Genomic DNA, 14,352 nt, shown 5'->3' with positions numbered 1-14,352 from the left:
GTGAGGGGCGCGGTGCGGGGCTGGGGGCAGGCCTAGGGGCAGGCCTAGGCCGTGCGGGGCGGGTCTGGGGGCTGTGTGGGGCTGGGAATGGGCTTGTGTCGGGGCAGGGTCGAGTGGGATGTGGGGTGCAGTGCTGGGATGAGGTGAGGAAGGCTTGATCTGGAGTCCTCGGAGCGGGGGTCTCAGACCCACACTCTGAGGGGGAGTTTGGGTAGCCCCGGGGCAGGCCAACACTCCTGTGCTCCCTCCTCACTGCTGGGGTTCCACACTGGGCACCCCTGATAACCACACTGCTGCTGCTCCCACTCGGGTGCTCAAAGAAACTGAGGCAGAGAGCACCCAAACCAAGTGGCTGCCTTTGTGTTTCTGTGTGTTTCTGGAAGCTACAGCAAATTCTGCAGTTTCTGAGATGCTGCTGTAGGTCACAAGGTGTATATGAGAACTACTTAGGAAAGTCAAACTCAAGGTAGTTGCCCTGTTGGATCAAAAAGTGCTGACATCAGGCTCTTAGTAATCAAAGCATTTAATCTTATATGGTTTTGGGTGTTTAGCATGTGCATATTTTTGGTAAGTTTAGTGATAGTCCTGTATTTTTGGAACATTCGTGTGGAATAGGCAAGTCTTGGTTTGGATCTCAGAAGGGTTTGAGCAATGTGTTGTTTCCTTCTCACCGCCACACATGCTCTTTCTTAGAATTTCCTGGAGCTTTGAAGGAGTGGGGCATTGTGCATTTCATCTAAAATTTTTGCCTCTTTCTCCTCTACTTCCCTGGAGGAAAAATGGGCATTGCTTTTTGGGAAGGGATGAGATGGGAGAAAGAGAAATGGTTTTTTTCATAGTGTTAGAGAATGAAACGTACTGTTATTGAGGTATGTTCTATTAAAAAACAAATTATTTTTAGTCAACTCTTGTTATAATTTTAACAAGTAATATTAATAATAAATTATTAAAGAAATGCTCTGTTTCTTCCAGTGTTATACTTCCCCTACCGGAGAATGTGAAAGAATATTTGCTGGATGATGGAACACTTGTGGTTTCTGGAAGGTAAACAGCATTGTCCCCCCACCCTCCAAGTATTAATACTATTTTATATTCACAGTGCTATTTTGTATATACATATTATATTTTGCATAATGAGTTTTTAAAATTTGACCAGTCTGGCTGCAGTAAACCTCATACTGTCTGACCATGTGAGTGGGCTGACTGTTGCTGTTAGTAAAACCTGACTTGCTGGTGCCTGATGTAGATACTAAAATCATAGAATCATTGAATGTTTGGGTTGGAAGGGATCTTAAAGCTCATCTCGTCCAACCCCCCCTGCCATGGTCAGGGACACCTTCCACTAGACCAGGTTGCTCAAAGCACCATCCAACCTGACCTTGAACACTTCCAGGATGGGGCATCCACAGCTTCTCTGGGCAACCTGTGCCAGTGTCTCACCCCCAAATCCGTGTAATACATTTCATTCTAGACCAAGTGGAGACAGTTATTTTGTTTTATTTCTTCACCTTTCCTTGTGGAGTCTACCAGTCTCTCGGGTGCCTGGCCCGCTGGTTTGCATTTGGTCGCTTTGATAAGGTTGGCTCCAGTTCAGATGCTTGACCTGTCCCACACCATTCACATGCCTGCTGCCTTATCCAGGGGTGAAGTGACCTTACCCGAGTTTAATTCTCAGTAAGATAAGCCAAATATAAATCTTAGTAATTATTCAGTTTGTATAACCATTAGCCTACCTATAATCCATGCATTTGACAAGGCTGAATATCCAGTATGTATACCTATGCCAAGATTTTGGATGGAGAAGAATGAGGTGGATAAATATGAAAAACAGTTGGTAAGAACTCAGGCCTTGTTCCTTGTTTTCTGCTTAGATTCTTACTGTATGGCTTCCTTGTAAAGTGATTATTGCATGCATACATCTTGTTAACGATTAGACTCAGAAATCAGTCCACACTCCATCATTTCCTAACTGGTAGTTTGCCTCTCACAGAGCAACCCATTAGGCTGTGAGTGTAAGGGAGCTGTGTCTAATTTCTCAAGAATCAATTTATATAAAATTGAAGCTGCTTAAACATCTTGTAAAGATGAAAAGTCTTTTTTATTTTAATTTTTTTTTTTATAAACGGTATCCAGTTGTCTTTTAAACCATTTTGGACAAGAAGTTATATTGTTACCTGTTGCTACAGAATTGTGTGACTTATTTAGCAGCAGCCATTTATTTTTTAATAAGCCTTTGGAAAAGCTGAAACTGAGTGTGTGACTTTATGGCTGTGCTTTCAAAGGAATAATGGACAGCTGCATGGTTGACTTAAACTACATTTTTTAAAAGATATTTCCAATTTAAAATCCCTTTTAGAAACCACTTTTCCTCTGAGTTGAACTAAGCTAGAGGTGAATATAATCTTGTAGTCAAGGCTAAGACTGCTTTTAATCTTCAGTGAACCGGTATCTGACCTCTAGATCTCAAAACCTGAATGGATAGTTTAACCCCTGTGGAAGTACATTAAGGGACTGCACAGATGTAGCTTGTTGAGGAGTTGACTTCAGGCAGGGATGTACATTTAAACGTGTCCGGTTTGCTACGCTGACTTGCTGTGAATGAGTCGTCTTCAAAAGCTTGTTCTTCTCCTTTAAGATCTTCACATTCAGCTATATTGGCTAAAGAACTTCAAAAGTCACTTAAAACTTCAAATGAATATTTGCAATCAAGTGCTTTCTCCCAGCTACGCTAACGTTCACAACAGCAGATCTTGCCTGTGTAGAAAAAGGGGCTTTTCAGGAGGAAGCTAACGACTGCGTATCCACTTGCCATAGGATCTTCTTTTCTGTGTGTGGAGTGTGAGGGCATTTTCTTTTCAGAACCAGAAGTTCAGAGGTCAACATCTGAAACTTAAGTTTTTCTAAATTTTTCCTTTGAAAAGGAGTGTGGAGGCAAAGCATAATTTAGACTGAACTTTTTTTAAATTAAAAAATGTTTATTTAATTTGTGCTTCTATGACAGTACAGTAAAGAATTATTAACGGGGTGTTGAAAAGCTTCAGTTATAGCATTTTCAGAGCAGAAAGTGATCTGGTAATTTGAAAGAAGCGAAGTTGTTTTGGTGAGGGCCCAAGTCTAATGCCAGGGTGTTTGGTCTTCACTTTTCTCTAGTGACTTGCTCTGATTTTTTTCTGTCAGGGGTTTTGAGGCTTAATCTTCTCACAAAACATTTTGAGACCAACAGCTGGTAGATGCTGTGGCAATGCAATGTGTATGGTCAAGTCAAACTCCAGTGCTTAAATTTTTCCTGCTTTTTTTTTGTTTTAGAGAAGATCCGCCAAACCATGCTCAGGAGGGGAGTGATGATGCAGAGGAAATACAGGTCAGTATAAAATGCAACTTAATGTCAAGTCTCTCGAGAAAAATATGAATGTGTAACCTTTTTTGCATAATTTATAGGTGAGGAGAGTACTTCACAAAACAATAATCATGTGGTAGTTGCCTTCAAAAACTTAAAGCCATCATTATTTATACTGTGATGCCAGAGGAGGTTTAAAACGTTTCTATGCACTTTCACAGAAGACTTTTTTATTTTTGTTATTGTTTGATAATTGCATTTGTAGTAATGAGGAGGGAACGTTGAAGGATGTTGGAATTGAACTTAATGCTGTTTCATGCCCTGAAAAATTAGGAGGAGGCATACATTTGCAGGAGTTATTTCAACAAACAATGAAAGTTTCTGAAGCTGTAGTAGCTCAGAAGAGTATTCTAGAAGAAAAATGCTGAAAAATGTTGTAAGCACAAAGTGGCAGAAGGTACGAAAAGGAGATGAAAAAGAAACGTAGGTGAAACTGATGGATCCTGGGTCTAAGGATAGAAGTGCTGGAGCTGGAGACAAGCTTTAGACAGGGAAGACTGCTGATTTCTGAAATCTCCAAGTTTGTGTTAAAATCCACAATTAAAATATATAGGTGTCTTCTTTTTTCTGTACTTCAGCACTTCTGCTGAATGTACAATATTTTTCCTGTTTTAATTCACAGCCATAAAGCCATAATAATTGGAGGATGGTGATGTTATGCTACAGGAGCTCCAGGGTAATGATTTGATCTACATGTTGTAGGAAGCCATTTGAATTCTGGTGTTCTCATAAATGATAAAGGATGTCTCAGGAAACCAGTAACCTTCGATTTGTTCTTATTTTTAACAGTGGTCGGATGATGAAAATACTACAACACTTAAGGTAAGGTCCTGTATAAGCCTAACGTGTGGGTTTGTCGGCAGCATCCTTTCTGCAACCTTGTGATATAAACTTGTTGCCAGTTAGAGATACCTGTTGCTGTATTTAACATTTTTCAGGCCATTCTAGATGGTTGGCAGTGTAGATGTCTGTATCTTTAAAAAAGTTTTGCTGGCTTAATTTTATTTAACTAAAAATAAAATGCTTTTATTCATCCCCAACAATCACACACTTGTTAGACTATAGGAAATGAACTGAAGTATGGCTCTAAATATAGCTGTCTTTCATTTTCACTACTTTGAGTATCTCCCAATTACTTAATCAGACTGGATGCAGAAGAAACGAAGCCCCTGCAGCTCAATTTTCACAGCTCTTCTCTTACACCTGCGCCATTATTTCCTCCTAAGTACATTTCTTTCTGTCGTTTTTTTTTTTTTCCTTTTCCTGTCTTTATGCCCTGCTTGCACTGTGCCTGGCTTAGAATCAGGACCAGGATGGGTACAAACGAGGCTTCCCTGATCTTTTTTAACATCTTTTTTGAAACTTGCTGTTGCCCTATCATTGCCAGAGTTAATATACTTGTGTCACTTGTCTGTCATTGATACTATTACTTCAGGCCTGTTAGCTCCCTAATGTTCAACATAGTCTTGCATTGCTCACATTGGATTTGGTGCAATATAAACAGCCCTGCTTTGAGTTGTACGTATACTAGCACAGAATTTATAGCCTAGATTTTAAAACTGGGACTGCTGTTCTGCATTCGCTGTTAGCCTAGGGCTTTTGTATCTTACTGACGATAAATCCCAGGTTATAATTCTCTGTTGGTTTCTTGGCTCAGGGAGCAGTAAGGTGGGTTGTGGTTGTGATTATTCTGATTTGATGACTCGCCTGAGTCATCAGGTAGAACTTGTTTCCTTTGCCCCTTCTGTATTCTGAAGAAAAATTAGAATATAGGTTTATAGAAAATTCTGTGTTTAAAAAAACATGCATTAATATCGATGGCTTCAAAGTCAGGCATTCAGAATTTAGGAAATGTTAGAATCTAGCGTGTTTACACAGCCTTAGAGCTATCCTCTTGTGTGTATTTCTTCACTTGTATTAATCAAATGACGTGATGGTAACACTTTTCCAGGGAAGCTTAGTATGTGCTGGTGTTACGTATATAGTAAGACTCCTGACTTCTGTCAAAAGAAGAGGAGATTGGAACAAAATACAGTGGATGAAGAGTTTTACTTCTTGCAGGAACAATTTCTAGATTTGACTGAAGCTCTAAAAACAAAGTAAAATAAAAGAATTGCTTTTTCAGTGTTTCAAGTGTGGTTTCACATGGGGAGACTAGGTAAAGTACTAAGGAAAGATTCAGAATGTTTGAAGTTGGGTCTAGGTCACTGTGCTAAAATGTGAGAGGGTTTTCTTAAGTGTTGGCATTTGTGGGGGCTGCAGGAAGGAGATGCCAAAATGTATGAACTTTTTGTGATCACTTGTGTGGCTGTGAGGGCTTTGTTGTTTTAGAGACATCAGTTAGCTTTAGCCTAGAAATTATCTTTGATTTGAGTTTAAAAATACTCAGGCAGAAACAATGTTCTTATACTTTTTGATATAAATCCTATTACATGAAAAATCTTTGACATATGCCTGAAATCCTTTCATATTATTTTGAAGGTCAGCAATCTGCTTTTTTCTATTACACCACATTCAGGGTGGAGTTTATAGCATCCTGAGGAGTTTTTTTCCTGCTACCTTATGTTTACAATATTGACAACAATATTTACAAGGCAAGGTTTTCTAGTCCAACCCATACCTTTGCAGTATGTTCTCTATTTTGAATCAATATATTGTTAAGGAGCTACTTTAAGACATAATTTAAGAGCTGATTACTTAAAATATGACTACCAACATTTTTTAAAACTAAAGCTTAAACGAGGAGCTCTCACTCAAATTGCCTATGAATTGATTTACTCTGCTCTCTTACTGTGCTCCTAAATGCAACTAGAAAACTATTACAAAACAGAACCAACCTCTTTCTACCATTTAATCTTTGACAGAATGCTACAATATTTGTATTGTAGATTTTTTTTAAAGAGATGCTTAATTGTAAACAAACTATTTTTGAGAGTTTGTTTTTAAATCTTCTTGGATCTTATTTGTATACAACAATCTACCATCAGGTATAAAACAACAGGTATGTATTTAAGCTCTGTTTATTTGGTTTGCATGTTTGCCAGCTGTTGCAGCGTTCATGATGAACATTACGAAGTTCCAGGTTTTCCCCTGAAGTTCATGGAATCTTGCTAGTATTGAGAGTGAGAACTGGAAATGTATTTTCAATGTTCTCTGACTGAAAGAATGTTGGAGTTGATTCTTAAATGATTTATTCTACAAATACATTATTTTTGTAGGGTTCTTGGTTCCTGATCTTGGACATGTTTACTCCTTCTACAATATGTATTTGTAATAATATTTAGAAGATGGCTACACTTCACTATTAATGTATTGAAATTGATATTTTTATTGTTGTTGTTCTTTGTTCAGGCACCAGAATTTCCTGAGTTCACAGCTAAGGTTCAAGAAGCAATAAGTTCCTTGGGTGGTAGTGTTTTTCCTAAACTTAACTGGAGTGCTCCAAGGGTAAGAATGCTGACTCCCAAAACTTGTAACAGATGTTATCATAAGGAACTTTTTTGTTTGTTTTATCTTAATGCATTGGAAATTAGAAGAGACTAGTGGTTCTGATAAAGGAAGGAGTGATAGTCAATGTATCAGTGAAGTATGATACCACAAACTGTTCTGGTGGATTAGAGCTAGATGGTGCAGTTTGGTGAGGCTGATGCAAGGCAGCACTGTCTTACATAAAACCCTGTATCCTTGTCACAGATAACAGTATGCTGGTCAGACTCTTCTCATTTAGGATATTAATTGAAAATTTTGCCTGGGATAAAGATTAAAAACCCCACATATTTTAAAAAACCAATAAACTTCCCTCTAGTTATTTTTAGGTACTGCAGCTATACCGTAAGGATAGGTGCACCCAAATGTTCTTGTATCGTATTCTCAAGGGAAACATGTTCAGTCAAACCTTCCAAGAAAGTGCTTGGAAGCAGTAAGGCAAAACCTGAGATTTTAAAAATAGATTTGCTCTGTTTTCAGCAGAGCAGTCATAAGAAAAGCAGTAACTATTGTGTGTCTTGTATCAGCTCGTGGAGCTTTCCTCAAAATAAAAAAACAATTTTCTGCCTGTATTTCAAATGTTGCATAATATTTAGTGCTAATAGATCTGCAGCCTGAATTCCTTCCTGCTAATAAAGGCATGTTTTTGGATAATCTCCTCTTTGGCTTAGGATGCCTACTGGATAGCAATGAACAGCTCTCTGAAATGTAAAGCTCTCAGTGACATCTTCCTCCTCTTCAAGAGTTCAGACTTCATTACCCGTGACCTCACTCAGCCGTAAGTAGATTTCTAGCAGACAATCTTATTTATACCCAGTCAAAAAACCCCCCAGCCCTCCGAGGGTAACTTCTCAGTTCTTTTGAAAGATCTTACTTTTTACTGTACAGTAATGATAAGTATTAGATATGAAAATATATATTCATGTTTAAAAGTTGTTCAGGTGCAGTAATAAGTTGTTATTTGAAGTTCCCCCCACCCCTTCCCTCCTCCTTCTTTGACTCCCTCCACTGTGCAAAAGTAAATGCGAGGTCCAGCTTAGTGCAGAGAATTGCGAGGCAACTTATCTTCTTTTTTAATTACCATGAGTGAATCTTTCCCAGTAAACCAGAATTGTTTCAGTCAACAGGAGAGGAGCAGCCTCCACTTTATTCTTATATCATTACTCTTCATTTTAATATGCAAATAAATAAAAAGCAAAACAGGAAGACATTATATTAAAGTAGTACCTACAAAATGACACTATGGACTAAGACCATTTTTATTGAGTTGCTTTCCAGAGCAAGTGGTGTTTTAATATTGGGGGTTTTTTGCCCTCCCACCCCTGTTGGCATTTACTTGTTGCTACCTACCTTATTGTTGTCACTTCTCATGGTAATATGGGTGACTTTACCATGTCCCTTCCAAATTTTAAAGCTGTTGAAGTTTGTGTGGTGGCCTGGAAGATGCCCGAGACTTCTGCTAATGTATCCCTAGAGCTTTTTCTAAACTCAGGTTCTTGTAGCTCTTGAACAAATGCACTCCAGGAACTGTGACTAGGGATAATAGTTACAGACAAAATTACAAATACAATGTGTTTTGGGTTTATTTTAGCTGTTCACATGAAGAGGGTGTGTAATTACAGAGGAATGGTTTCCTTCTGTAGTACCTGCATCTGATTCATGTCACTCATTTCTAAAATACAGCCTTTTTCTGAAAGAAAATAAATTTATTGGTATCTAATGTTGTTGTTACTATTATTACTATTATTTTTTTTCATAAAAGCAGAATTTCAAAGAAAAAGGGCAGTCCATGGCTTGGTATCTGAGAGATTGTCTTCCAGTAATTATTCAATGATTATTTACATTACTGCAATATTTAGGACATGCAATCAAATGCAGGACCCTTGTTCTAGGTGCTTTATAGAGGGTTACCATGCATAATAGTCCTTCTGAACCGATAAGAATTGTGCAGTCTAAAATGTGGAACCAGTTGCATTAATGCTGTGCAACTGCCGCTTTTTCATTCTTGCAGCTCTAATAACACTCTCTTCCCCCAGTTTGTTGGTACATTAAAAAAATGATAGGTAGCAACATCCTCATCCTTATCTCTGCATTTATGGAGTGCTAGCAATGCTGTCGGTCCCATTCTGATGCTAGGTTTTACATTATGTCTAACCTACAACACGGAGGTGCAGGGGAAGAGAGTGAGAAGGAGGGGAGAAGTTGGGAGTGAGAAGATGGTTTGAACAGTATGTTGGGCTAGGGAAACAACTGTGAGCATTGAGAATTCATGAGTCTGGGATATAGAGAATGAAAGGGTTGGTAGGGATGAGAAACTTATAGTTTACATTTCAGAGGCGAGTGAATAGTGATTCTCAGAAGACTTTGATGCCTTACCAAGGAGCTTTTTTCCTGGTTCCCCCTGATGGGAGGCTCGGTGACTTGGCCAGGTGTCCTGAGGACAGTTTGCTCAGAGGGTTGAGCACTAAAATTTAATGTGTTCTTTGTTGTAACTGTTTTTAGGACTGAGTCTTGTGGGTCTGAAAAGAACTGTACACTTCATATCATCCCTCTGTGAATATTAAATAGTATGGGTTTTGTATTCTACTATGCTCACGTATAAAGAGGCTCAGCAAAAAATACACTGAGCTCCTTGGAGAATTCCTGTTTGATTAACCACTTTCTAATGAGTTTGGGACACAAGCAAGTGTCTGGCAGGCACCACTTGATTTAGAAGATGTGGCAACTCTGTGTTTGTGTTTGTGCTCTTGGTTTATGCCATTTGCATGGTAGAATGAGTTGGCTTGACCGCCTTTGCTGAGACTGAAATCAGTGCATTTTCTGTCAAGTTTTATCTTGTATCAGGTAAAGTTAGTGCCTCAGCTGCTCACCTTGCCCTCTGCAGACAGCGCTGACTTAGTGGTAGAGGCAATGAATGCATTCTAGCTCTCATGCTGTGAGATTTCACAGCATGGGTGTTACCTTGAACCATCAGTCATTTCACCTTAAGTTCACACCAGACTAAGAACGGTAGCGGCTGAGTGGCCTGTAGCAGGCACGCTCTCTTCTACTGGTCCTGCTGTGGGAGAATCACCTCCAGCAGAAAGACAACACCTCAAATTGTAGTAGTCCATCCATTTAGACTCCTTTTCCAGTGTGATCAGACCGCATGCATGGCCAGATTGCACAGCTCAGCTAGTGGGTGGTAAATAAGCAAACCTAGTGACACAATTGTGGGATCATCACCTAACGTTAAGTTTCATTTGAGAAGTGTTGTATTTATTTCCCTTCCTATAGAGTCTAATCTAATGTTGGTATAAATTTGGGTTATGAGGGACTTTTTTGTCAGAACAGGCTTTGTTGTTTTGGTAAGGTAGAGTCAATATGGGCTGTGCAGCCTTGTGGTTTCCATGAATTTGAATGGAAGTTGTACTTATGACTAGGGGGACGTGTGTAATGTGCAAAATCACTTTGGTCTCTATCTTATGTTTTATGAACATATTGTACTAGATTAAAGCACATATTGTTGTCCAGTCTGTGCCTGGTATTTCTAAATTATGACTTCATTTGTACAAAATGTCCCTACCCAAACAGTGAAATGATTATTGCTGAATCAGAACAGTGGTCCTCCTTAATTATACTATTGATTAGCTGCCAGTTCCCTAGTTCTTAGCAAGCAGAAATTAAAAATGTAGCTGGTGTAAGAATCTGCAGTGCTGAACAAATGAAAATTGGATACGTAATATATCCGAATCCCTTGGAAAGGTTACTCAGAGGGAGGATAAATGCACTGTGTTTCTACTTCTTTCATTAATACTCAGTATGGTCTAAATGTGTCTTGCCCTGCTTAAGTAACAGCTGAAATGTTGTATGCCCCCTTTCTTTTTGTTCTGTTTTCTGTTCCATTGTATTGACTCAAAAATCCACTTCGTGGGTCATAATATGGAAAAGATTTTGCAATGGCAATTTGAAGATCTGTTTGTTAATCTAGATTTGCCAGTGATGTACAACTTAAGGCAAACCACTTTCTTTGTCTCTTCCTTTCTCACCCATTTCCCCTCTGCTTATCTGATATCAGCCTATACATTGTTCAGGTCAGAGAACAGCCCTTGCTGTGATTCTCAGCTGTCTCAAGTCCCAAGAATACTTCAGCTATGCAACACTTCAATACAAACCGTTAAATGTGGACTTAATGCAAATATATTGATCATGACTAAATAAGCTTTGACTATTATGAATGTTTGGATTCTCTCAGGACATTGACACTTTGGTTGAAAAGTTCAGAATAATGAGTTAACTTTCCTCCTTATTAATTTTGTATAAATTAACAAAGACTTCAGAGCAATGCACTCATTAATGTAGTCAAGTTTCTGCTTCAAAGTAATCGTTGCTTTTTACTTAGCTGAGTTCACAAAAAACCTTGAGTGGTGTAATCCTTAACTTTTCAGGTTTTAATGCAGGCTTCCAAAAAACTTAGTGTTGTGGATACGTGATTAAAAAAAAATCCCTTTCTAATTGGGATTTTTATGTGCTTAAAACTCCTCATTTGAACAAAAATCTTTTTAAAGCCCTGTTAGGTATATTGTTTTAGAACAGAGTTTTCTTCCTGATTGTTACAACGTGTGGACTACATCTTGTTAAGACATGATTGCCCATGTTGAGACTGGTATAAGTACTAGAAATTATTCTAATGATAGGCTAATGCCCTTTCAACTGTAAGGTAAGCTTGTTGTTTTATCATGCTTGTTAATAAATCTTGGAAATTTTGTCAAACTTTGGAGATGGTTTCTGTTCTGCAGGGCAATACTGGACACTTTAAATCTGCAGATGCTACTGTTGGGATTTTGATCACTAAAGTGTTCTTATTTTTCCAGTTGTTTAATAATCAGAACTATAAAGGTAAAATAAGAAGTCCTGTAAGTTCAGCCGTGTTGGAAAGCAACCTAATGCAGAGAACATCATTTGCAGGGATTGCTCTTTGACTTCTTATAGAGGGGCAGCATGAGTCACGTGCAAGAATGGCTGTTTTCTGATGTGCACTTAAGTGTTGTAAATTGACTCAGTATTTTATTGAACCAGCTGGTGCTATGGACCTGTTACTTTGAGAAGCTAATTTCTGAAAACTTTATGAGAAGCTTGTTAGACAGGTGAAGTAAGTTAGACAGGTGAAGTAAAGAGTCTAAAAGTAGCCACTCAAGCCTGCCTAAGCCCAAGAAACAGTGAAAGGACCATCTATGTCACATTTAGTAGGTAAGAAATCTCTACTACATTAACAGAGCAGGTGAATCAACTCCCACTGGGCCAAGGAAAAATTGCCAAATATATTAATGTGCAAGATACAAAAGAACATGAGGGGAATGCATTTTTTAATTATTTAGGTGTCTATAAGAGGGCTTGGTTAAAATATAAGTCTGTGTCTGAGAACAGTTGTGAAAGTATGCTCTTCAGTGAGGTTTAGCCCATCAGGCTCCTAAGCACATTGTTTAACTTTAAAATCTAGCAGATGTTTCAGTCCTTTTTATTTTCAAGCTAGCATTCTGACTGCATTTTTGATACCAAACTTAATGCTTCTAAATATTAAATGACAAATTATAAAGAAGTTATAAAGTTTTTCTGAGATGTGGAGGAGTAACAGCCTGTGTTTTCCTAACAGAACATAGGAGGCAGTGTTGGCTCGTAAAGATGTGACTTGGCACTCAGGATACCTTTTTGTAAGAACAGTAGTTGTTGGTTTAGACTTTAGTATAACCTATTTTGAGGTATACAGTTCCACGTGAGAGGATGTGGAAAATGAGGCCTTTGATTTTTTTTTTCTTCTTGAGGTTTTACTCATATTCCGTTTTTCCTGGCAATTTACAATGTAGTACAAGAACCTCTTTTGAATGGTGCATGAATTTCCTATTTGTAGTCCTTAAAGTTCCAGCAATGTTCAATATCCAAGAAATAAAGATGTAGTTCAAAGGCTGTAAGAAGTTTCTCCTTGATATTTTTTTATTAATAAGATTTTAAAATAAACAATGAGACGATAGCAGGGGAACTGTCAGGTACAGAGTAACTTTTACAACTCTCATTATATTCATAGTAGTTTATTATCCCCAGAATAGTCTCAGCAATTTGCAAATGAGTTCATGGCTCTCTCAGCAGGATGGGTACTGGAGGTCTTACAAATCTTCTTAAATTGCTTTTCCTAGTGTTGAAAACTGAACTGCGTAATGACTTCAGGTAGTGTGTGCTGTTGTCAGGTATATACATTTGGAGATTAACATACAGCTGCTACATATAAAGAGACCTCGATCCTTCTCTTCTTGACATCAAAGTATTAATCTGTAAACAACCTGTTGACCACAGCACGAGGCCTATAAGCAGTAGAGTTTAATTCCCTCACCCTTAGTAATGTTCAAAATGACATTTTTCAAAGGCTTCAGAGAATAGAGCCCAGGTGTCTCTCAGTTTTGGGTTCCTGAAGTTTTTCTGATTGTTCTTTCAAGTACCTCCAAACCTGAATAAGGTGCAGTTAAAGAAACCCCCCTTAGCCTCCTGCCTCTTACGATTAAAAGGCCGTATGTAATAGGTGAATTCAGCTGGGTCTGAACAACTCATGCTACAATAAGTTGGTAAAAAAAAATAAAATTGCAAGTACCTCAAGTTGCCAAAATTTACTCCCCAAAAAGGGGTGTAATGTTAGTAATGTTAGTAATGTTGTTCTGTTGAGAAAAACTCATGATACATTTTAGAAGGAAAACGCAACTACAAAAACCTGAGTTTGCTTTGTCTTTCTCTGCATTCTCCAATTTTTTTCCTCATTTGTACTCAGTCCTGTGCCATTAAGGCTCAAGAAAAAATAACATTACTGCATCTTGCAGGATTTTTGTCTGTATTCATCATTTTGCCTGTTTGCTTGATTTGGCAGCAATACCTGAGCAGTCTGTGGCTTGGGATGGCACCCACAGATTTCATTTTCTGACTTACAAGAAAGGAGGAAGTATCCTTCCCCACATAACTCTCACCCAAAATATTTGAGGATTGAGCAGGGGATAATTCTGATTGTTCATAAGGTTGTTTTTTGACTGCTGGAAAAGACTGCATGTTATTAGAATGAAGCAGATTGCAGGTACCCTGATCTCAGATATGGAAGTCTGTGAGAGGTGATACACGCCCTGGTGTGCAGGGACTGTAAAATTCCATGTGCTGGACTTCAGCTGCCTTTTTATATACAGTTTATGATTGTTTGTGTGTCGGGGGATATTTTCTTGAGCATGATAGGCATCTGTGCTAGTAAGGGAGGAATTCTGAACCTAGCAATACTGCAAACTCTCATGAGTTTGTTTCTGTTGCCTTGACAGATCTTAAATTGTGGGGAATATCCTGCAGCTAAGTTTATGTTATCTGTTTACATAGGCTTACAGATATATATGATCTGTTTGATTACAGTACTTCTGGAAAGCATGCCTGCTATCTCCCTTCTTTTCTGAGTGTAGTGGATATTAAAG

General features: G+C 38.4%; 1 protein-coding gene across 2 annotated transcripts in view; it reads left to right on the top strand.

The window, feature by feature from the left end:
• CDC123 (cell division cycle 123) overlaps positions 1-14,352 on the top strand; it is a 56,860-nt gene that overhangs the window by 208 nt on the left and 42,300 nt on the right. For both annotated transcript variants that reach the window (XM_075081588.1, XM_075081589.1), the window contains exons 2-6: positions 973-1,044; positions 3,307-3,361; positions 4,187-4,219; positions 6,749-6,844; positions 7,555-7,661. In XM_075081588.1, coding sequence (XP_074937689.1) covers positions 973-1,044; positions 3,307-3,361; positions 4,187-4,219; positions 6,749-6,844; positions 7,555-7,661 — 363 coding nt within the window. The remainder of the gene's footprint in view (positions 1-972; positions 1,045-3,306; positions 3,362-4,186; positions 4,220-6,748; positions 6,845-7,554; positions 7,662-14,352) is intronic.

This window comes from Phalacrocorax aristotelis, chromosome 1 (genome assembly GCF_949628215.1).
Source record: "Phalacrocorax aristotelis chromosome 1, bGulAri2.1, whole genome shotgun sequence".
Lineage (NCBI taxonomy): Eukaryota > Metazoa > Chordata > Aves > Suliformes > Phalacrocoracidae > Phalacrocorax > Phalacrocorax aristotelis.
Note: the sequence above shows the minus strand (reverse complement) of the source record. Positions and strands in the feature narration are given on the sequence as shown.